The sequence below is a fragment of the Corvus kubaryi genome, unplaced genomic scaffold, assembly GCF_017639235.1.
Source record: "Corvus kubaryi isolate FWS band 111438036 unplaced genomic scaffold, C.kubaryi_AGA036_p1.0 37385, whole genome shotgun sequence".
In the NCBI taxonomy this organism is placed as follows: domain Eukaryota; kingdom Metazoa; phylum Chordata; class Aves; order Passeriformes; family Corvidae; genus Corvus; species Corvus kubaryi.
In genome coordinates, this window is record NW_024581127.1 from 23,227,212 (window position 1) to 23,252,899 (window position 25,688).

The 25,688-nt window shown below is 40.7% G+C and overlaps 1 protein-coding gene across 2 annotated transcripts in view; it reads right to left on the reverse strand.

Moving 5' to 3' along the window:
• Positions 1–25,688, reverse strand: part of SAMD12 (sterile alpha motif domain containing 12) — a 180,922-nt gene that overhangs the window by 38,808 nt on the left and 116,426 nt on the right. Inside the window, exon 5 of one of the 2 annotated variants that reach the window (XM_042035695.1) lies at positions 272–382. The exons of the other annotated variant lie outside the window; for it this stretch is intronic. Within the exon in view, the coding sequence (XP_041891629.1) occupies positions 300–382 (83 nt within the window). The 3' untranslated portion in view covers positions 272–299. The remainder of the gene's footprint in view (positions 1–271; positions 383–25,688) is intronic. 2 annotated transcript variants of the gene reach the window in all.

Consider the following 25,688-nt stretch of genomic DNA (forward strand, 5'->3'; position numbering starts at 1 on the left):
TTGAAGAGATCTTTCAACTTAAACACACATTTTATCCTGGCTTGCTTTTCCCCCAGTGAGAAACTCATGGTCTGAATGGAGAGAGCACCAACAATTGCCCAATGCCAGGGCTCTTTTTAGCATTAGCCATAACTCCTGTTGATCAATACCATTTAATAACAGCCAGGCAGGTGGTAACTGCCATTTCTCTGCCTGCTGCTTCTGAGTAGATCCCTGGGTGGAGCAACTCCATGCCCAGGGTACAACTCTTCTTCCCCCAGTTCTCACTCACCTGATTGCCTTCAGGCTGTAGACTCTCTTCAGCTGCCATCTACTGATTTGTCAGTCACTGAAGCTGACTGCCCCTGGACTGGTGCTACAAACACCTGTGTAGCTGCTAACCCTAGTGAAGAACGAAAGGACAGCTGACACCTACCTGGCACTTGTGTGCTGTGGGGAGAACTGGAAGCAGAGCAGAAAGAGGCAATATAGACCAGTTCAGAAGAGACACAAGAAATGGAAAGGTGAAGAAAGCGAAGCAGGAAGAAAATCTGTCATGTTATCTATCATAACAAAACTTTTGCTGCTTTGTTCTATAAACCTTTGAACAATGGACTTTGGGAGCAAAGCCAAGCATTAAATTAGTACTATCCTTTGTGTTGATCTATGCCTGAGATGAACTGTATCACCATGGCCCAGTTTATAATATAGGGCAGAAACATGTTATAAAATGCACCTGGCACACAATTATCCTGTGTTCAGTTTTGGGCCCCTCACCACCAGAAAGACATTGATGGGTTGGAACTTGTCCAAAGGAGAAAAACGGAGCTGGTGAAGGGGCTGGAGCACAAGTTTTACAAGGAGCAGCTGAGTGAGCTGGGATTGTTTAGCCTGGAGAAAGAAGGCTCAGGGGTGACCTAATCTCTCTCTACAACCACCTGAATGGAGGCTGTAGCCAGGTGGAGGGTCACTCCTCCAAGCAACAAGCGCTGGGGGCAAGAGGAAATAGTCTCAAGTTGCACCATGGGAGGTTTAGATTGGATATTAGGAAAAGTTTATCTACAGAAGGGCTCTCAAGCGTTGGAACAGGCTTCTCAGGGCAGTGGTGGAGTAACCATCCCTAGAGGTGTTTAAAGATATGTAGTGGTGGCACTTAGGGACATGGTTTAGTGGTGGACTTGGCAGTGCTGGGTTAAGGGTAGGACTCGACAATCTTAAAATTTTTTTCCAACCTAAACAATCCTATGATTCTATAATTATTCCCCTCTGATGGCCAACCTGAGGGGCCCACTGGAGCGTTCTGTGATGCTCTGCTACTTGGGCTTTCTCTATATATAAACTGAAGTTTTTGGGTCTACTGAAAGAAGGAAGTAAGAGCCTTCCACCACTGTGGAGCTGAGAAGTACCTAGACCCAAGTGCTGGAAAGCGGTACCAGATCCCCCAATATCGATGCAGTATAGATACCACCAAGGTTATTAGTGGGCAGAGAGGTTCGTATCAATGGATCACATAGCAGGAAAGTAAGCAAAACAGTAATTAACATACAACCCCTGTTTATTTCAAGCTGCTTGTGGAGTTTTCAAAAGTGCTTTTTGGCATGGGCTTGATTTAAAAAACTCAGCTGAAATAAACCCAGTAATAGATGCAAATCATATATTCAAACCATAAACCCATTTAAAATCTAACAGTAGACTTTGTTCTTCCCATAAGCTTTGATATTCAGATGCTTTAATCTCTGCTATGAAGCCTCCTAGGACATGCCCTTACAGATTTACTTACTTACTTTCAATACCATGAACACAGTTATTTACTGACCGTTTTCAGGCCACCATTCAATCCCCTTAGGAAAGGTTTCATTTAGCCAACAGCAGCTCTCCACAAAGCAGAACAGCCAAGAGGTCAGTGTCTGCCTTCCTTTCTTCCACAATAGAGGGCACCAGGTATTTCTGGTGTGTAGCTCATCTCATTCCATCTGGAGGTAGACATTTAAACTAGGCAAGATGTAGGTCCCGTCATTAGGTCTACAGCTAGGACAGAAGAGCCCAAACTTAGTCTTTATCAGATCCAAGTTCAAACGTGCTTCCCTGTGCCAAGTAGCTCCTATGGGTAAGAGCTTCAGAAAACATTTACTAGGAAATACAGGGCTTGTAGGAAGAATTTAGGCTGTCTCTGTCTGGGCTTTTCAAGTGTAACACATCACTAACCATGTAACATAAAACTGTAATAAAATCCAATCTCTTCATCAAGTTTTTGTCAGAAATGTAGTGGCATTGTTGCAACCACTGCAGCCACCTTTGCTTGTATTATAAAAAAGAAGTTATTTTTACAAGGTCCTGGAATTACCAAATACCCTCCAGTCATCCATTTTGTGTCAACCAACTGCACAGACATTGATTAAGGAAAAAAAGTAACAAAGTTATGTGTCTGGAACACAAGAGCAGATCCTTTAAAATACTTACAATGTACTTCATTTGACAGAGGCACTGCTGCCACTCAGACCTGCTTGTTCAGCCACCCTGGCCCATGGCAGCTCATACCCAGAGCCCCATGGAGTATTGCAGAAAATCTGCTGCTGGCACAGGGGAGCCCGGGGCTGCCTGCCTGCCTGATCCCCGGCAGCTTGTCGGTGCCGGATAAGGAGGTGTCGCAACCTTCCTAAAAGCGTCTCCAAAGCGAAGCCGCTCGGCAGGAGCGCCACACACACACGTGCATGCACACACACACACGGACAGCTCCTTGAAATGGGTCAACAGCAAAGAGGCAGGAAGGGTCTTCGTACAGTGTTCCATGGGAGAGGTTTATTGCAGCCACACGTGTGAAGGATTCCAGGGACGAAGACAAAGAACATGGGAGGGTCCAGGTTTATATATGGGAGCGGATTGAGCATCCAGGACCAATGATCTGAGGGCACGGGGGCGGTACGCAGGTGGAACCAGGGTAAAGGAGACAATGGGAAAACTCTGAGGGAGTGACGATGGGGCAGGGCTAATGGGGGAACACGGAGTGGAGAACCTTCTAGGGCATGGGACATATAAGGTACCAAAGGGCAGGGAGGCCAACGGGCCAACCAGGGAAGCAGAACTGGGGTACATTAGCATACCAGAACAATGCATCCTGGGGGAAGCCTCTTCTGTTCACCCTAACCTGGGGAGGATCTTTTGGTACTAGGGACTGTCCCACCAGTGGACTCTCTTTGTCCCTTGTACCACAGGCCCACCAGCCGTCACACCTGCCGTCACCCTCCCTGTTCTAACAGGATCTATCACAGTCAGATCATGCTGAATATCCCTTCTCCAAAGGTTTTTCTGAGTGTGGGGAAGGAAGCTCTTGTGGACACTGCCATTAATTTATATGCAGTAGGTGACTATTTTTGTTTCTAATCTTCTGCACCTGTGCCCAGCATGTTGGATTGGTGAATTTTAAATAAATTACATTTTGCATACTCACCCCTTTTGTGATTTTATTATGCAAATAATGCTCATCTTTTCACCTCTGAAACCATCCACATGCCACAATTTCAAAGTCAGACTAATTTATAAATACGCTGAGAAAGGCAGATCTTTTTTAAGTACTCAATACAATAAGAACTGATTTCTGTTACTTTGTAATCTGGAGGATAAATGGGAGAGCCCACTGTTTTCACGTGGTTTTTCTCTTTCAGAAAATAGAAGTTTAATTGTAATTTTTATCTATGGTTATATTCGGTTCTCTCCAGATTTTTGCAAGTCATCTTAAATCCTGCCTGTTCAACTGGCTGTGGCTATTTTATGATTTTATGAGACACAGATTGCAATTCTGAAAGCAAAAACCACAATCATTTCTTCACATGGTTGGGGATGGATGAATTCCCAAGGTAAGGAGGGCCAGGCAGGGGAGGAGGAGAGTAGGACAATGCAGAGGACAACAAGAGGGAGAGCTGGCAGTTTTCTGAACATTTGGATTGCTCTCTGGAGGTTGCCCTGGAAATCGGTGGAGTTTGCAGCAGGATGTATTGGAAAGATATTGAGCACATAATCCTCAGCTCCTTCATAAATGCTGATCCACAGCTGGGTCACATCAGCTGCTGCAGAGCAGAAGCAGTAGTAACAGATGTCACCAGTACGAAAATATGTTGGCTTTGTTAAGCCTCATCTTTTGCAGAGGCAGACACAGACTGGTCCCACACATCATGCTCATTTTTGACTCCCTGTGAGGTTTGAGTGGAGAGGGACTCCCTTCACTACTCATTTTATCTACAGATTCAAACAGCAGAACCCGGTTTCTCAACATTTGGGACCATATTGCCTAACTGCAGGCATTTATTACAGGCTTTTGATGTATGCATACTGCTTATTTATCACTCAGAGCAAGGGTCGATCATTCTTGGCTAGAAGATTATGAATATTGCTCAATGCTTTCTTGACCTTAGTCTCAAGAATTAAGTGAGTCAGCTGTCTTGGTCGACTGAATACAGTCCTGCTCTAGTGGAGCTGGTCCAGTTCCAACTCTTGGAGGATGTTTTTCTATTTCATTGGTTTCACATACTTTTTACATTTGAGCCTCTCTTTTCAGCCTAACTAGGAAAGTAAGTAGTCAAAATTTCTGGTTAGAAGTACTTTCTTCATTATTGTCTTCAGTTAATACATTCGCTTATTTTCTCTAATGAGTGCCCTGTCACCTCTGTGTTATGCAAGACTTCTTTGGTACACCCAAACCAACCAGTAACTACCAACCCCAAAGACACCCACTCTAATGATGACTCCAATAGATCAGATAGATATAGAAATAATTCAAAGGAGTCATTAGCAATCTTAGCTTGCACAAAAAATAAATAAGGAAACACAATAATAAAAAAGTGTATTTGATCTGTTCACATTTAGCATCAATTATAGAGATAACGTAAAGTCAACAGATTTCAAATTTTAATTACCTTTAAATTTGCATAGTGGTTTACTAAATGTCTTTTTGTTTAAGTCTGTTTAATATGGTATTTAATTAAATCTCATTCTAGGTCAAAGTAATTTAATTAAAAAAACTTATTGCCTGTAGGTCCTACATAAACAGTGTTGAGCACACCTTGTGCTTGGAAGCCCATATGATCATCAACAAAGTTGCTTCCTTGTTCAGGAATGAGCTGATTACTTATAAACCTCAATTACTGGAAATGGGGAAACAGGGAAATGCTTTGCCATTGGTAAATCCCAATGCAAAATACAGTTGTACCACAGGACAGCTCTTCTCTACAGAGTGGCTGTTGTGGTGTAAGTGGGATACCACATGAAAGCCCAGCACACATATCCTTCTCTGAGAAGGAGTGAAAGGATACAGTATTTTAAATAATGCTCCAAAGATTTTACTACTAAACACTGAAAAAATCCCAAACACATACATTCCTCTTCTCCAGGGTGCACCTAACATGAAGCTTGGATAGCATTAGGATAGCTTTAGATATCTGTACCTGACCCAAAGGATGTAAAATTTGATGAACAACAATCCAGTCATCAGTTTAAGAGTTCAAACAGTGTTCCGCCAAGGATCTGGGCAATCTTGAGCAGATTAAAAACATATTTAAGTCTTGGCAGTATTTTCCTCTTAGCCTTACAATATTTTTCATTTCCAAATGGAAATTTGTCCAAGCTTGCGGCTATCTTGAGAAACAGGGTCCATCAACTGTGGGTTGTAACACTTCACATATTCTCCTGGTCCTGCTTTCCCTCCACTCAAAATGCTGCCATGGAGACTATTTTGTTTCCTTGCTTTGATGATAATGGATTCATATTTGCAACAGCAGACTCACAAATGTCTGAAGACTCTCAAGGTCCCTCTGAGCAGAACCTATCTTTACCCACCATTTCTCATTTGTTACTGAGCTGTTGATCCTAACTCTGACAGAGATACCTGCCTCTGCTACCCAGTCAAAGAAATCTCAATCAGACAATCAGATTTTCCCCCAAGAGGCTCCCACTTCTGGGCAGAATTTGTTCATAACACCTGTGAGGCCACAACTTATTGTCTTCTTAAAAAAATCTTGGAAGAAATCTAGAAAGATTTCCCTTCAGCATGATGTCTACAAAAAAAATGACAAGATTTGTTGGGATCATGGCTTACTTTAAGAGAGAGCTACTGTCTTATTTCTCTCTCATATCTATTTGTTGCATTTACCTGCTGCTTTCTGACATAGTTAGCATATGCAATCTTTTGCAGTCTTTGCAGTACATACCCATAAAGCACTGAGTGCAGCGGGAAGGGCCCACAAGGAGGGCTTCTGAAATGCTGTCATAATATAAATAAGCACAAAGAAATAACAACAGCATGTGAAAAGGATTTATTTTACCCTCTGCTTTCATCAGTGAGAAAAAGAGGACTCTAATATCCAGACAGAATAACCAGTGCATATTGCACACAGACTACATGTACCAGTCAATGTGCAAAGGATTTCACAGGATGCCTGATTACCTTCACAGGGAATCAGCTGCATATCTGCAGAAGAGTTTCACACTTCATGATGACACCATAAAAGAGAGTCCAAGCTGAAGCACACTTAAGTACCGTCACATCTGATTTGCCGCATTCTTGGTTCCTTCACTGCAGTTCTCCACTAGGGGTGGGGACACAGGTATCCCAAAAGGTCATTCAGCTCCACATCTGGATTTGTGCTCTTTGGTTCAAGATTGTTTAGAAGCGTAGGTTAAGGATATTTTCACAAGTGGCATGCACTGTCACACAAGCCATCTCTCTCCTCTATTTATCCTATTCTAAAACTACCTAAAATATAGTGAAGAAGGGAAAATATGCACTTGATAAGGCAGACTAGGAAGTTTTGAAGGAGCATGGTTGCTGCTTGATTTTCAGAGGTATGAAGCCCCCAGAAGATCTTTGCAGGCCTTGACTCTCAAAATAAACCTTTAAGTATTTAACACTGATCTTCTGACACCTTGAGGAAACCAGGCTACCCCAGGAAACACGTGTATAAAAGCAGTCACTATTTTTTGTAGGCTATGTGGCCATGTGCAGCTGCTTATTTAAGGCAAGCTTTGAACTGTGAATGAAATGCAGAGATAGAAAATCTTGCAACACTGTGGCAAATTATGTAAATAACATACACAAGGAAGCACTCTCAAACAGTGATCTTGTGTTCTCTCTAAATTTCCATCAGTTGGATTCTAACTAAACACTGTTCATCTTGTGTTGTTATTTGGAGAGAGAACCCAGTGGGAACTCTGCTTCTCTGAACCATGTCCTCGATCTTTTTAACTTAAAACCTCCACCACCCACATCCCTGGACATTCCTACTTTTACCTGCAAATATTAACCCTTAATTCTGCTCTACCTTCTCAGATCCCAAGGCAATTGGTTACTAGGCAACCACGCCCTATTTTCCCTAGGCTTGCTTTTAATTGGAGCCTGTGCTAAATAACATCACAAAAGAGGAAAGGCACTTCCTAACGGTGAATAGCCATTACTAAAGTCATGGGAGAGATTTGGTGTGAGGGGGATGGGTACAGGAAAGCAGCCCCTTCCCTAAACTGTGCTGTTACCACCACCAAACAATTGCTAAATGTACAAAGAACTTTTGTCTCTTTGTCTTCCAAGCACAAAAAGAGGCCCACATGAAGGTGAGCTCTGTGATGTCTGGTGACCTGCCCCAGGGTTATCCCATCATTCCTTCTGCCCACTGGCCCATTTCTCATCCACATCACCTGACAGAGCCCTCTGTGGATGGAGGAAACCACTGACCTGCTCATCCTTCTCTGGGAAGAGGCCAACACCTGTTTCACCACAGACAGAGCCTGCAGCTGATCTACCCTGTCTGCCTCCAGAACAACAGGATACAGAGGACCCTCGGGAAGCAAACTGAATTGACAGTGCTGCTGGTGTTACAGGGATAAGCCACTCCACCACTGGAGTCTGGATCCACCAGACCCAAAATGAGTTCAGTTCAACAGCAAGTATTTTGGCACAGATTTTCAAAGAAGGCCAACTCCAGCATGCTCCATTCCCACACCAATACACTGCACATGCAGCAGGGTGGTCTGGAAACAGAGGAATTTTTGCAGCTATTTCTGAAAGCTCAAATACAAAAGGTGCCACCTTTCAAAAAGTACAGGTCCTTCTGCCTTTGGCAGTACTGTCTCAGAGGAAAGTGGGAACATGCACCAGAAACCCTACAGTTCCACACTCCAAACAGAACATGAACAAGCCTGTGTGCATGCAGGAGGTGAGAACATACTTGCATGATGCGAAGCGTGGTAACGATGAATGTTTCAGTACACAACCCCTCTAATGCTTTAGTAGTCATTAGTTTTTACAGTGACTATTTTCTGCCCAGATCAGCTCATTAAATCAGTTCTCCACACTGCTGTATGAGTCCCAAAAGAAGAGTTAGAAACTTGAAAGAAGCTGGGATAGACAAGCTGCAGCAGCATCCACCAGATGACATTAAACTGCTACAGAAACATCTCAAAAACTGAACTAATCTACCAAATATTCCCATTGTTGTGTTACATGGAAAGTAGTGATGGGAATTTTGCTTCCACCATAGACATGTCTACAGCAGCAGGGGCACAGCACTTGAAAGCAGATGCTGACTAGACCTGCTCCAAGATGCTGACCTGACCTGGCCTCACAGATGAATTTATGCAACAGTCACAGCGGAAATAAAAAATAAATATATTATTTTCCTTATTTAATGAATGGAAAATGAATGATGCAATTGATTTTTTGGAAGAGTGTTTAACCAGAGAAATGACTGACCTAAGTATTGGGCAAAGGAGTAGTGGTACCAAACACTTTCATGAAGTGAGAGCTGTGGAGCAAGCTCTTTTCTTCTAAAGAGAGCTCTGCTAGCTTCTCCACGTAACTCTTCACTGCCTAGAAGCCAAATGGTCCAAGCAAATTCAGCCAGGCTGCAGAGACAGATCTCACAGGCTGGCTTCATCCCACCAAACTGAAAGCATTTAAATAAATTACTTTATAAATTTACAACCTGATTACTTTATATTTACTGGAGGAACAATACTGCCTCAAATGTGAACTTCCCTCTGGAAGCCTATCTGAATCGGTGGATTAAAAGGGGTTTCTTGACCCCCAACTCCAGATGTAAAACGCAAGTCCGGTGGGAAAACCCCGGGCGGTACTATGGCTGTGCACCAAGTAAACAGTTCTCCATTGTGCCTCATTTGCTCCTCTGTGCCAAGAGAGATTTTCCTAAACGATAAGAATGAAATACTTCACTCAAGATCTTCAGGAACTCAGAATTGGTTTGTGATACCTGAAATAGCACTACTTTTACAGTTCCTTTATACCTCATCCTGAGTCGTGACACATATGTTCATGATATCCCCTGCCAGACAGCCGATAAGACTTGGTCCAGAATATCCCAATGACTAATTGGTAAGACTATATCTTAAAGAGAATGACTTCTTCTAATTTAATTATGTGTTTGACATCTTTATATAAGTTTTGTGAGATGATAAATACATTTTCACCAGGTTTCCACTGATGCCATATGGTGGCTCACAAAAAACTGAACAGATGAGGTGTAATGAGGCTCATAAAATAAAATAACTAACTAACTAAACAGAATAATAATAAGAATAACAAGAGGAAGACCTGCTATTAAATTTTAGAATTTGCAAGATGATGTACCATGTACCTTTCTCCTCTGGTATTTCTGGTAGATGGCCAGAAATGCCTCTGCCCTTGTCAAAGGAACCAGTGGACTTGTGAAGAGAAGCAGTCCCAGGAACATTTCAAATACGAATAAATGGCAGAACAGAAACACCTTTCACAAAACAGGTACAAGCCAAACATCTTTTCAAGTGGGAAAACTGTGGGAGATGCCAGCTGATGGACATGGTAATACTGACTTAGAATGAGGTAACAGCTTCAGATGGTCAGGTGACTAGTTAGTCAAAGGCACCGGGCCAGAAGTCCAGCTGTTGTAGTAGGGTGAAAGAGCTACAGGCAACAAATGGGAAGAAGCTTCAGATGGGATAGTTGCTGCCTGTCCTCTCTTCCCTTGAAAGTGGAGGAGGGTCAGAATATGTCTTGATGCAACAGAAAAAAACCTCAAACAACCCTGAGTACTGCAGATCAGTATTAAAGATTCGCAAAGGGATCATCAGGCTCAGGGCAGTACTGAAAGCAGCAGCAGCTGTTGCCTGAGGAGGTTCTTCAGGGTTGATTCACACTCCACCAAATATGCAGCCACCCCATTGCCAGACTAAGCACATTTGGAGGGCCAGGAGAATCTCTAAAAAAATACATCAGCCTCTGCCTTAGTGCCCCTTCCACAGTTCAGTCTGGCAGAGTGACTGAGTGTCCTCTGGAAACCAAAGGGCAGCCACTGGACACTTCTGGAACTGCAGCAGTCCCTAAAAACTTAACACAATCCCTACTATCATCTTGTGACACATGCAAACAACTAGACAGCGCTGTACATTTTCCATCAGGGTTATCTGAGTATTTACTCAGTAAGTAGCATGAAAAATGCTTTTGTGTGACCCCAGTTAGAACATGGACACAAACAGCTCAGGATTTGTCTGCACAGGGGCCAGTTTCACTTGAGCTATGCTAGAGAAGAGCATCTCTGCAGTGAAAATCTGTCCAGAGTGTTAAAGGAAACCCCAGCTAGTATTACTGTGGGAGACATCCACTGGTTAGTTATTGTTGGAGCTATGGCTCAGGAAGATGGTGGGGCTTAATCACAGTTGCTGTCAGAACCAGCCTTCCTCCACCCCTCTTTTCACTGTGAGTGTGTGCTGCTTCTCTGACCTGGCTGCAGGACAAGCCCAACAACAGTGACTCATCTGCTTTGGAATGGCTAGATTAAGAGCAGGATGTTTTTATTTTATTTTTGGTTTAATGGTGAGATTATTCAAGAAAATGGGCCAAAACGGATGTGCAGATCAAAGGAAAGGACTCTGCTGCCACTTATTTCAAGGTAGTCTAACTGATGGTAAAATCTCGTATGAGCACTTAAGCCTTTCTTCATGTCTTCACATTTCCACTTCTCTCTGGTTTTAACAGATTTGTCAGTAACAACAACTATTGCATCTCTAACCTCTGGGCATTTCCTAAAGCCTACTGCCTCCACCTAAACCCATCACCCTGCAAGACTCCTCTGTAGGATTCCTGGTTTAGATATTAATGTCTAAAATAATGTCTTCAAATAGAAGCAGCAGAAGCGCAAGGCAGAAATAAAGACACACAGAGCAGGAAAGAGGGAGGACAGCACTGATTAAGTTTTGCTGTGTTACAGCTTGTTCTCCCAGAAAGGCTTGCTGTCAGCTGTTCCTAGCACCGTGCATGTGTGTCTTCTGGCTGGAAAACACTGCCTTGTGTGTCAGATGCAGCATAATTTCTCCTGTCTATGGCTCACTAATTGCAGACCCACTTCAGGGTCGTTCAGCCTCCCTGCTCAACAACATGCTGCATTTCACCTTAATAAAAAAACCTTCCTAGGCCAGACCCTACAATGAGAAACATGATATACTGATTAAGTTACACCAGCTATATATTTTCTTACATCCCATATAAAAGAATGGTGCACTTCTCTAAACGCTCTAAGGATACAGACCATACTGTAACCAGAGGGGGAAAAGCAAGGGCCCCCACCTCTTCTGGCCATATGTCCTTAATAGGTCCTTTCACAAGGAAAGTACTGTTAGGCTGGGAAATGGGAAATAAAGCATATTGATTCAGTCTGGTCATAAATGGGCAGAAAATAAGGAATAGATATATCAGACATTATCAAAATAGGGGGGAAAAAAAGACAATTTTTGTACATATTTACACCCTGTTCAAAAATCCAGAGGGAACCTGTGTAGCTCTTTCTTTAAATTCCCCAAGCTGAAGAGATGCTTATGAGATTTCACTACCCTGACTGTATTTACCCTATTTTATGTTACCACAAAGAGGACTTAGAGCTGATAAAATATACTTCCAAAGAGCACATTAGTCTCCTTTTGGAATGATGAGCTGCCATTAAAACTGACAGGTATTTTCTATAATTTCCCATGGGAAAATATCCCCTGACTCCTCTAAAAGCTTTTCAAACCCCAGTGCTGCTGCCATTCACAAGGCACAAGCAAAACACCCCACTCCTGCTGTCCACTTCCAAGCACTCTTCAAAAACAAATGACAAATTCCCCAACAAATTGCTACTGAATACAATTTGCCTGCCCTCCTTGATTTTGCTTATAAAGAAGAGTGTTTTGTTCACATTACTCTTCCTGCCAAAACCATATTATCACAATTTAAAGGGGGAAATTACTTTGTGGGACCCTTTAATTAAAAGAGGGTCACATTTCATTGCCTTTTTTCTCTGTGATAGACATTGCTATCCCTCCCCTCTCCTTTCTCTATCTCCCAAAAACCAATACAGAACAGGTTGGCATGATTGTCTTTTACTGAACCTATATCACCACTGAAATTCACTCCTTTTATACACTGTCAGAATGTAGCATTGCACAATGCAATAAAAAACTGTTTTATTCATCGAGGGCTTACCTGGCACAGGTTATCACACTGCTCTTTTTAGTACTGTGCAATGATTACATATTACAATTTTCTCACTAGTGTGTTTATTTAGCATTAAAAATAATTGCAAGGAGCACAGTATCACAGTCTTGCTTTTATTTTTTTAACAATTATTTTCTTGTCCCATTAATTGCATCTAAATTGTTCAAATTTTAATGTGTTGTTAAGAGTAAAAATTAATTAAGAGCATATTTTTCTATATTGTTAATTTTCTCTGAACTAGGAAACTAGTTACTCATCCCTGCCATCGGTCTAAGTGAACTGCTATGTCCATTTTCTCTCAGAAGAGAGATAATGTTGCATGAGCATGTGTTTTTTGAATGATTAGATTCCTTACCTCTGCTTCACTTCTATCTAACTGAAATATCAGTCAGGAGGCTGCACCAGACATACAGTGCCTTTTATGATCAGATATCTTTCTGCCTGGCAGACCACCGCAAGATTTTAAGACTTTCTGCAGTAATTTCATTTTTTCCTTGAAAGAAAATTTTCTCCTCTAAAGGTATCCCCTCTTCCTTTTGAGGCTGATACACATCTATGAAGCATCTTGCTTTCCTTGCTTAGAAACTCCTGGATCAGCAGAAGTGTCTTCAATAGTAGGTGTTAAGGGTTTCTCTGACAGCATGAGGCATTTGGATGGCACACTCCTAAGCTCATTTCAAAAGAAACTATGGGCATTTCATTTTCACTGTTATACATCACAAATTTATCACAATTGGAATAAAAAGACTTAGCAAAAAACCCCATAAGCACCTCCTTGTCAAGAAACCATTATCTAAATAGCCTCTGAGATGTATCACAAGCACAAACTACATTCTTTCATTGAGCAATGCCTTTCAAAGCCAAGAGGTAAAAAAGGCATGATAAAATACAGGTTCAGAAAAAGATGACCCAAGGTCTATATACTATAATTCAGCCGACATGAACTCCAATTCAAAACATGGGAACACTGAGGAAAATTAAGATAAATCACCCTAAAGAATGAAGTCACTGTGTAGGAGGTTGTGTCCCTCAAACCGACATGGGGATGCTTTCATTCAAGCATAAAGTAGTCATAACTCTCAACATCGTAATTCTGCTTAGAGAATTTTATGAGTTTTATCACAGATGCATTGACTTAAAGCATTAGCCGATTTGCCATATCTTTCTCCTATGTATGTGGGTATATATGGTCCTGCTCAGTGACAACTGATTTGAAAGTTGAGCTCAGATTTAACATGGCAATTTGCTCTGTTGCTATAAATTTCTCACCCAAAAATAACTGCAGGAAGGGTGAGGAAAGGAGGGAAGTCCTGAGCACAGCCAGTGCTATAGAAATATCTCCTGAATTCACTTTGAACTGAATTTTAGAAATATTTAAACCCCCTGAAGTTTTAGTTATCTCCACATCATCTTTCTCAGGTATTTCTGTGAACATGACAGGTTACAGCCAGAGCACTGTGCTGTCTTGGTCGTCTTGATAAGAGAGAATTGCCATTACAGGACAACGGAAGCTAAGGCTGTTTAAGAAACAACATTATAAAAGGCATTTTAAGAATCTGGGTTATAAAAGCTGTGGTTCTAGTCTAAAGAATGAGTCCATTAAAGAAAGCGCCACTAGATGTTTCCATGTTTATTATGTGCTAGTAACTCTGGGCTGAATGTGTGCAATTTGTGAGTACAAAGACATTTTTCTTCTAACAGCCAATCTTAAAAACTCAAGCTGGGATCTGAGAGGTGGGGTGGGCTTTTCATTCTCATACCTCATTACCAGGAAACATCAATTAACATATACTTGCTTATGCAACTGTAAGTGATCCTTACTATTCTGTTTTTTAATCCTGAAACTGGTTCGAAATCAAGAGCCAAAAAATGCAAACTAGACTACAGAGTTTACACAATGATGACCCAGTGCCCATATGCTGTAACTCGGCATATGTGAGCACAAATCGAAAACATCTGACTAAAGCCACAAATGTTGCAAAATTAGTAACTCAGGTAAATGGTGAAGATTCCACTGCTTAGAGTCAAACTCTCCCTAGAAAACTTGTTAGGTTGTTAGTGTCCTCTGAACTTCTGCCAGTATCTTTTCAGGAATGAGAGTTTGGGGTGCAATGTATTGTCTCAGACAAAGTCACAAAAAGCCAGATAGGAAGGCTATTACCTCCCTGTATTATCATGTAGTATCTCTGTCATCACTTCCCTGGTCGCAAGCATATAGTATTCTGAATTTATATTTAACCTATGGCTTAAGCACTAGAAGGGCAGAAGTTTATCAAAAAGGCTTTGAGCAACCACTTGTGTTCCACCCACACGTGCTGTAAGCCACCAGCACAGCTTACATGAACCCCGCTTGGAGCTCCTGCCTCTCCCTGGGATCAAGGAGGGAAACAATTAAGTCAGTAGCCATTCTCTAATGAAATGAGATTTTTAGAAGACTATCTGAAATTACAATTAGTTCATAATAATTAGCAATGAATAACAACAATAAAAATAGCATTCATTCACTTAAAATTATTTTTAATGTTATAATGACTGGTACATAATTATACCAGAGAACGGCTATTTAAAAGAGGGGAAAAAAGAAGATAACTTCAAAAGAAGAGAATTCATTTGCTGTTTATTTGTTTCAGGGTTCTAATTACTCTGGAAACCAGCAACCCTCCTGATAGGATTACTGACACGAATGCAACTGCAGCTGCAAGGAATGCTGAGCACATCAGTTTTTTAGCACCATTAAAACAGTCCTCTATAAATACCAGATGCATCTATCTATTTCTCTCCCTTCTCAGCACTTACTAGTGGAGCAGTCGCAGAGCATATCACAAAAATGAAATGTGTAGCTGTGGCAGAACTGGCGCAGTAGAGGAAGTAATTTGTATCAGGCTGTATAAGAGTTTAAGTTTTATTATTAAGTATATGTCACAGATATACTAGCATCAGTTCATCTTCTTTCCCCTTATAGTTCAGATTTACACACTTATTAATAAAATCCAGACGGTAATTTCAAAACCCTCATTTAGCAAAATAAGCCAGTCAAATCTGGTCAGAGTTGCCTGGACTCCATGTGGCAATGCAGAGAGCCCTGGCAACTTTAATTGTTGCTGTCTAAAAGAGATTTATGATGCTATCCATCCTGGTCCTAGCTAATAAATCACATCTCCCTCCAGTCTTCAGCAGATAGGTTGGATGAAAAAGGCTGATCGGTCTCATTAGGGCTCCTGCAAGCAGCGCAGAGGTAAGAAGGAGCCACTGGGCTTGGCACTGCTTTTGCTTTTGCCCATATGGACTCTCAGAGAATGGGCTTTGCTGATGGGGTTTTGAAAACCATCAAGAGGAGGATTTTTCCTCAGGAATGGAGGTTGGAGGAACCTTGAGCTGCCATTTTGTTCTGGTCCCAGCACCTAAAGCCTTTGGTTTGGTGCCTCTATGCCTCATCCTCCATGGAGCAACGCTCAGGTGACAATTCCTACCATCTGCCTTGGTTAGTAGGCAAGCTCTGCAGGATAGCCACTGCCTTCTACCATGCATACTGCAGCCATTCTCACCAGGGGGTGGCAAGTACAACAGCAATACAAAATAATAGCTAAAGGAGCTAGAAAATATCTTCAAATGTCAAGTTTTTGTATTCTGTCCCTCCCCGTTGCTTTTCTAGCCAGCTAATAAGAAAAACCAATGTTGCAGAGCAATTTGGAATTTCTTAGGTCCAATGTGAACAGCATCAAGGAGGAAAAAAGTGGAAATGTTCTCTAAAATAACACATTTATCAAAATACTCAAGACACAGGGAAACACCAAACCAGCAGTTTCCTTATGAGATCATCCCATAATGGTCTTTGGGCAGCAACATCAGAAATAAAAATTGTTACATCATACTCTTAATAAAACTATTATTGTAAGATATGCAAGGGCGACAGGGAGCTACACTTACAGTACACTATGTGTGTCCTGAAGATTGGTAAGGCAATCAGATGAGGTACAAAAAGCACACCAGTGGGAAAAAAAAAGGCATTTCAATGTTTAGTATCTTCGTAAGAGATCTGGATGATGGGACAAAGTGTGCCCCAATGACGTTTGCTGATGATACCAAACTGAGTGGGAGGTGGACACTTTGAAAGAGAGAGACACCCTGCAAGAAGACTGGATAGGCTGGAATAGTGGGCTAACAAGAGCCTTATGAAGTTACACAAGGACAGGTCTGTCTGAGGAGCAGCTCCGTGGAAAGGGTCCTTGTGGACAACAACGTCAATTATGAGTGAACGGTGTGCTGCTGTGGCAAAGAAAGCCCACAGAATGCTGGCCTGCATCAGCACATGCATCCCCAGCAGGGATGAAGAAGTCACTATCCTGCCCTACTCAGTGCTTTTCAGGCTACACCTGGAATACTGCTTTCACTTTCGGTCCCTGCTATACAAAAAAGATGTGGACAGACTGTAGAGGGTCTAGAGAAGGCCCACAAAAAAGGAAATGCTGAGATAAGTGTTTGTTCAGCCTTGAGATAAGAAGGTTTAGGGGAGACCTTACCACTGTGTCTCAGTATTTAAAAGGATGGCTATAAAGAAGATGAAGACTGCCTTTTTACAGGGAATCACAGGGAAAAGGGGAGAGGCAATGGATACACATTATTTCTGGGGACATTCCAACTGGACACTAGAGGAAATATTTCCCAATGAGAACAATCAGCCATTGGAATAATCCCCCCCAGGGAAGTGGTGAATTCTGCGACATCAGACACATTTAAGATTCAGCTGAGCAGGGTGCTGGATCATTTTGTCTAGACCATGCTTTTGCCAAGAAAGGTTAGACCAGATGATCCTTGAGGTCTCTTCCAACCTGTTTTTCTATAATTCTAGGTTTTTTCCTGTCAGTATAGGGCATGTCTCTAATTTATAGAAATATATTGCTTGTCCAATTCATGTGAAAACATATCTATCTATTAATAATGGAAACATTCCCCTACTCCTTATGGCAAGTGCATTCCCAATGCAAAACAGAGAGTCTGTGAACTAGAGTTTCATGTACAGTATAATGATGCAAATCTAAATGAGCTGGCTCAAGAAAAGGAGCTACAATGGCAGAGTAAAACGCTTTTCCTCCTATAGGTAGACTCCTCTGAGCTGCCTAGCTGGGTCATCTTTCTCCATGACATACTGCAGAAGGCAGTACAGACGTACCCAAAGACAAGACAAACAGCAGATGCAGAGACACAAGAAAACAGTGAGCCACAGGTCAGCAAGGCAGCAAGTAGTCAGCACGCTTCAGTAGCTCAAATGCTGGCAAACTTTCAGCCAGCAAGACGCAGTCTTCAGGTGAGGTTTGAGGAGAGCATGGAGTGACTTTGTGGTAGAGAGTTCTTCCCATGGAAGAGAAGAGCACAGGTGATATCATAACTTAGACGTGGGAGGTGGGAGGTGGCATTGTAGCAATGGGGAATGACCTCACAAATCCATAAAGCTGCTAGGGAGGGAGAGAGCCCAAGAAGGGCTGGAATAAAAGAGAAGCATCCTGTGTTTAATATGTACACAAGAATCAGGCATGTAAAGGATTCCTGATGGCTCTGGGGGGCAATTTCCCAAAGATTGCAGAAGTTCACTTTGCTTGTGCTGACAGGCATCACAGAAGCAGGTTCATAAGGAATGTAACACTGGCCTCAAAATATTTGAAGTTTTCACTTATTTCAGTTACATGTGTAACGAGAGGAAAAGACTCTATCATATCTTTGTTAACGACCTCATTAATGACAAGAGAATGAGACTCAGTGCTGCAAATCCTAATTACTGGCTAATGCTTAAAATAGCAAATAGTACCTAGTTCTTGAGCAGTCAGTCACATTAAGCATCAAGCTTACTTCTCTCTCACATTTCGAGATGATGTTCAGCTTTCACAGGGGAAAAGAGGGAAAAAGAATGCTACCTGCAGTCTCATAATAGCATCGGCTGTGAAAAAGACTCAGCTTCATGTTTTCCAACGTTGCTATTTTTGTACATGTTTGGAAGAAGTGCAGTTTAACAAAACTTCACCATCAGTGATCCTCACAAAATGTTTGGCAGGTATTTGCCCACTCTTTACTAAGCTAATTCCTTTTTTAAAAGCAGCTCAGCAGAGAAAACCACTCAGATTTAGGTTTGAGTTCTTGTGTATGACATTTGTCAGTAGAAATTAAGTACTTTGGAGATAAAAACAATCATATTGTTTCATTAGCCTGACCTATTTCAGATGGGGACAGCAATAAAAGCAGATAGCTTTTACATACAAGCACAGCAGAAAAACTGTGTTTCATAGTGAGAGTTCAGAATGACTGGCAAATAACCTGCTCTTCTAACAGAAAAAGTGGGAGTAAGGTCAGGCCAGCACATGGACTGCCTTGCCCAGCTGATGAAGGTCTTGCTGTTCTTTGAGCTCTCTGTGTTGTGCATTCTTATTCACTGAGTTTCAATGCTTTCCAGTGGTTGCTTTATCTCATAGGGAAAAGCAAACACAGTGGCAAATGGTCCATAAACTCCAACGACAGGGCCAACCTTATGATCTATACACATAATTTTCCCTGAAGGCAACTCAAATAGGATGCCATTCACGTGGAGATGTCTCAGAGTGTTCTTCCTCCTTCAAACTCCTGATGAAACATCACTCCTGATAGGAAACATTTATGAATGTCCCTTTTTCCAGGTCAAGAATTAAGGAAGGTTGAAGAAGTCAGTGTGAGCCCCAAACCAGATTTTAATCAGTACTTGACTGACCTCCTAATTTCTTCATAGAAAACTAATTTCTTCATAGAAAAGCTTAACGTTACTTGAATTTAAAAACTGGCATTTTAGAACCAAAGCACTATTCTGTAAAGCAAGCAAGAAAACTCCAGACCAAGTATGTTTTAATTCCCTTTCATCCCGGAAAGTTACTAAGACTTCATTAGAATACAATCTGGTTTTTTAGCTTGACCAGCAGAGTACCCTGTGACAGACCATAAAGACAACTCCTTGGTGTTAACATACAGGAGACAACTTCTAACTTAAGTTCTAAGGGACAACTTTTAACTGAAAAAAAGAACTAAACCAAAATAAATTATATACTGAACTTCAACTGCCTTTCATATTAAAATGTTATTGATGTATATTGCTGAGACTTAATTTTTAAACTTCTGAGGTACATCAGAAGTTATTTTGGGACCTTAACTTAAGCTATGAGGCACAAGCTGACATTTTGAGGTATCATCAGAAAGATTACAATGAAATGTTAAAGGGAGGAGTTATTCCCTCTAGGTCAGTTGAAGCAGGAATGGCACATCCTCATCTCTCCAAGTCCACCACAAGCCCTAAATTGTACAATAGCACGCTTCAATTATTTCCCTGCTTTCAGTGTGCTAAAAATAAAACTGACATCATAAACCAATTTTAACTAGTATTATAAAGTTAAGTGCATGCCGATGTCAGTAAATGAAATGTAAAATTAATTGTGCTGCAAGAGAGGAAAGCCTTGTGAAAGAATTACTGTAGTAGTAAACGGTGAGCACTTTGCCCTCAAGCTTCACTGAAGTCATTACTACTTAGATGTCATGAAGATAGTTTCACAAAGTCTTCAACACAATGTTAATTTATTTTCAGACAGACACAAAAACCAGGCTGCCAACCCCAAGACTCACTAACATTAGCTTCTGATGATTTCAAGGGGCAGTATTTGGCCTCAGACATGTGGATGGGAGGCTGTGTATAAATAAAGTTTTGATGGAAGACAACACTGTCTCTAGAAAAACAAATGCATCATTTTCTGAAACAAATACAAATGTTGCATTCTCAAAATGAGTGATCATTAACTTGAGGAGCTAAAATGAACATGAAAGTAAACAGATCAGGGGAACTTTTAAAAGCTGGCACTGAACATACTGCCTTTCTACACAGCCTCAATCACTACTGCTTCCTTTCCTGGCCAAACAAGATTTGACTGCTGTTAGCAAATGCTCCCAGTACAGCTATGGATGGGCAAAGTGACTTTTATATGCTACCCTCATGCCTTAATTGCAACACCGCCAGATAGAGTAACTCTCTTTTGGTGGTGATTATGTTAAGAAACATGGGGCAGGCAGGTAAGGTTGGCAGGACAGCACAGCCAGGGACGAAGAAAGCACTTGGTGACTTGTAAAAATAAAAAACCCCAAAGAAGATGTTGCAACAATCCACAGGAGAGAACACATCCTTCAAGACATCTTCCTCTTTAAAAGCCTCTTTTTTTCTAACAAACATGACAGTTAATGAAGCAATAAGGGAGGACTGAATTTGATGCTCAATAGTTTTAGGACCCGGAGCGGAAAGCACTGAGATAACTTGTTCCATGCTTCCCCGGGGTGTGCAAAATGCAGGTCTGAGTGAGTCACCGGACAGGCAGGGGATTTCTGGGACATAAATGGCCAATTTAACAAGTATGCTAATGTTCACTGAAGGGAATGACAATTAGAAGAGCAAGTTGTGTCTTAAGGATGAGCTGAAAAGACAATGAGAAGATGCAGCTGTTTGGAAGGAAATGTGTTGATTTGGGATCTTATCTGTGTTCTCTACCACAGAGATCCTGACTCTGCTACAGAAACGGTACTTTAGTGGAAGATGGTTTAAAACCAATCTAAATATCACAAGAATACATTTTTGTACATAAACCATGGTCTTTGAACTCCCTGCATCTTGATCCTATTCAGTAGGTGGAATATTGCCCACTACACAGGGACAAACACTTGTGTTAGTAAAATGCTGTGACTAGCTGGTGCTGCAGAACGATGAAGCATTAGGAGCCTTGTTCACAACATTGCTCTTGATCGAAAGAGATTACACTAAATATGTATAAATATAGCAGTTCTGTAAGTAATATGTGTAAGAATAATAATTTTCAGAAAATCTGTGGCCATAGTAAGGCCACCAGTTCCTCAAACACTTAGTGAGTAACTTGGCTCTGTAAGGTCAACCTCTGTCATGTTTATATTCTAAGGTCTTTACATATGCATTTATGTTTGAAGAAACAGTTCTCAACACCATGCCGCAGAACTCAGTCTCCATCCATAATTTAACATGGCCATATGAAACTTAGTTTATTATGCAAAGCAAAGATCACATGAAGTGATAAACATTTAATGTAGTGGAGTTGAAGGTGACACACTACCATAAAACAAAAACATACAGAGCAGTATTTGTTCTTCCTGTCATCCTCTGCTAGACAACTTGATAACAAAATGACATACATGTATTTCCTGACTTAATCTAGATGCACAACAAAACCTAAAATTTAAATTAACAGCCCCCAAGGATCTGGATCCAAGAATATATACTATGCCAAGAGAAAACAGTGAAATCTGATGATTATACTTTTCAAAAGAATGATCCCTCAAATGTGTCATGCCAAGATTATAAATGTAACTGAATATCCACAGAACCTACAGGCAAAATTTAAAATAGAAACCAGCCTTTATATACAAGAATTTCAACCTGAGCCAAAGATGAGTATATTTTTCTAAAAAAAAGAAAAAAAAATTTTGCTAGTTGTTTATTTTCAGCGTTTTAGTCACTAATGTGACACTGAGCAGTAGTTTCTTCTTGCTTACACACAATTTAAAAGAAATTATAACAATAATTTAAAAGTCTTACACCTACCAGAAAACAACTTTCTTTCCCTACCAATTTTGACCTTTTCTGTTTGGGAGACATTGATTTTTTTTTTACTGCCTGTGTTTCTAATGGAGCTTGAAATTAACACGGCTTTTTGTTTACCTCCTAATTTGTGCACCACCATCATCAGTGCTGTCAGCACAGCTTTGGGAATAGGGCTTGTTTACTGCTTCTGCATAACCAGCAGTAGGAGCATGGGAGCAGAAAATGGGTTTGGTTTAGAGTTTTTCCTTTATTTATTCTTTTTGTCCAGGTCCTTTTACAGGTTACATATTAATCACTTGAGTGATAATGCGGCCCGTTTTGTCAATTTTCCTTAAATAGAACATAGAAAGACTTGAGCTAGTTCAGGGATGTGTTGAATTCCTCCAGTACACGTACCATAAAAAGTTGGTATTATTATTGTGTCAGTCCAAAGCATTTGTCAGTGGGGACTTTCAGGAAGACCAGCACCACCTGTCTAATGTGGAATACCAGCTAAAGAAGTCCCACAGCAACTCATTCTCTGAGTCATGGCTTTGGCATGATATCCCAATCTCTGCATTAAGACAGCTTCCAATATCAGAGTCCCTCCAGTGATGCCTTAGGTTTTAACATTTATGTTTTTCAAATCGTGTACTGCCTAGTGTGTAACTCTGAAGTTTCTCGTGGCCTGTTAGCTGCTGTTCTCTCATGCTGGTTAGATATAACAAACCTCTCTAGGTTTCCACCTCAAGGACACCAGGCCCAAAATGTGTAAACTAAAAGCCTCTGAGAGGGGGGCAAACTTGGGGTAATTACATCATGAACTGAAGTTATAATTGGACAATTAAGCGTGATATGCAAATGAACCAAGCTTATAAAAGTGTGAAGATGGATGATCTGGGATCCATCTTGGGTGCAACCTTTGGCCTGCCCAGGGTGTATCTTTGAAGGCCTTCAAATAAATACCTACCTTTATTCCCTTATTCTTGTCTAGTCTCTGTTTATAGGTGGCCATCTCAGGCATCACAGTGGTATAGCAAAAATGTCATTGAGTTGCATACTCAGGATCAGTACAAAGGCTTGTATTCTTGAAGCTCTGTAGCACTGTCATAGCTGGAAGAATAAGCTTATTTCTATTGATCACCACCAAAGTGCATGGCCAGGGGTTGGTGACATAAAAATTAATTTGAGTAAGTTACCATCCCATTATCATGTCCTTCAACAACTGTATGGTTGCTACATGATATGTCCACTTAGTATTGTAATGGTATAATTGACATTTGTGATATGCTATCAAACCATTAATATTGCCAACTGAAAATAATTCTATCCATTTTCCAGACAGAATTACAAATTCTATGCCCTGATTTTGTTTCACTGCAAAGGGATGGACTATATGGCCCGTGAAACCTGGGTATCTGTTTTTTCCTAAGAAACATCCCCATGCCATGCTGCCATCCACATGCTTGTATGAGCACTGGCATAATCTGAACATATAAGAACGCTATTTCTTCATAAAAATATTATTAACAGTTTTAGAACAGCTGTTCTAAACCATCCACCTCTTTGAGTATTATACTCTCAAAAACATAGAAGTCTGGCTGTCTGCCTCAAAATAATCTTAAAAACAGGAGTTTCTTGTTGTTCCTGTCAGAAATGTATCCCTCTTCCCCAAATTCAGTACAACCTCTAACTATGCTCCCCAGGTTCCTCCTGTATATACTATTTCATGATTCTGAGAATTTAGTGCTGCACTGATTCAATGGCTTTGATGATGTGCATGCAACACATCTAGACATTGGGCATCCATTAATTAAAATCCTGCTTTATTCTTTGTGAAGGATCAAGAGCTGTGTTTTAAATACAGTAATGTTTTTGTACTTTACCTACTCTGTCAACTGTGTTTCTATGTCAAAATAATAACTTTTAGTTAACTAGAACATACAGTGTATTCCAGTTGTTTCTTTTTCTATATTCTCTCCCAGATGACAGCCTTGTTGATTTCTGCCTGTATCTTCATGCCTAAAGCCTTTTTCTCCTACAGAAGGTCATTAAGTTTCAGAGGGGCTTTTTCTTCTGCATGAAGCTACCAAAATTAGTTTGTCTCTCAGCACCGCCTTTTGTTGGCATCTCAGTGACTAAACAATGCTTCTTCCTCTGGAGACAGGAATTCAGAAAGCTCATCTCTTGACCCAACCAGGTCTGTGCATACGCACTTTGTATCCTCTAGGTTTTCTATGGGCTTAATAAATCATTACCAAGTACTAGAACGATAAAAGTTAATCTGATTTTTAAAACACATCTTCTTTAGGGGGATTCAATGTATGCTGGAAGGACTTCCACAAGTGTTCAGTAAAGGTTTACTAAACAAAGTGGTTTTGCAACAGTATGGAAAGATTTGCCATGGCACAAAATTAAAGAATCTTAAAGACATAATCTTAAAATCAGGAAAATTATTTAAATTTGTAGTCTTATCCACCATTATTACAATAATTGTCTTAAAAATAGACTCATGCATTTTGCTGTTTTCATTTCAATTTTTGTCAAAGACTGATGTACCAGAATGTTAATGTTATATAATTATATATTCTGTAAATTAAAGCAGCATGGCGTACTGGTTGGGAATAGCACATTTCACACTTCATTACCTCTGCTACAACTCAACCAATCTTCTCTTTCCAGCAATTCAGAGTTGCTCTGCTTGTTAATTTCTTCTTTTTCAAGCGTTTTTGCTCCCCAGTTCTTTGTTGCTTATCCACAAGCTACACTGTCCTCAGAGATGGACGTGTAGATGGCGATGGTGGAAATCTGGTGGCTTCCTCTAGTAACAAACAGAACTAACAATGGAAGTGAATGGCAGGTTTAGGAAATGTATATGGCCATCACAATGAGCATTGGAGAGAGGACAGAACTGCCACCAGTGGCTCGAAGTTCAGATTACCATGGAAATATTACAGGAAATGGACCCAAAAGCCTGACTATTTTAAACCACAGCATGTGTCCTAAATTCATCAGATTAGGACAAATACCATGTGGCAAGATTGCTTCTAGGTTGTGAAATTGGTAGGGGAATTTTTAAACACAGAAGATTATTCTAACTGATCTGCAGAAACATGTACAGAATAAGCTTGGTGAATTAAGAGAGTCCTGAAACACTACTAACAACTATCTCCTACTTTGACACCTCTGAAAATGTTATTTGTACTGGCCCCTCAAACTCACAATAAGCATCAAGGAATGTACATTTTTGCTAATATAGCTATAAAAAGATTAAACCAAGATGCCACTGAAATCCACATCTTTTTCCTCTTAGCATGTTTCCGTACTGATTTGGAGACAGTTTTGATACCAGTAGTAAAAACAGAGTATCTTTGGTTTATTTTGATTGGAACTGCAGAAGGAAGTTGCAGCACATTACAGACTTTTCATTAGTCTTAAAAAATCCAGATGTGCTGGGTTCAAATTGGTAATGTTGTTAGTGGCTGAAGTATTAAACTGTAAACATAAAAGAGAGTTTAAGGACTTGTGGGTCACCTTTAAAAGATAAAAATATTTTAATTTATTCATATGGGTTTAAGAATTTATGAATGATGGAACTAGCCA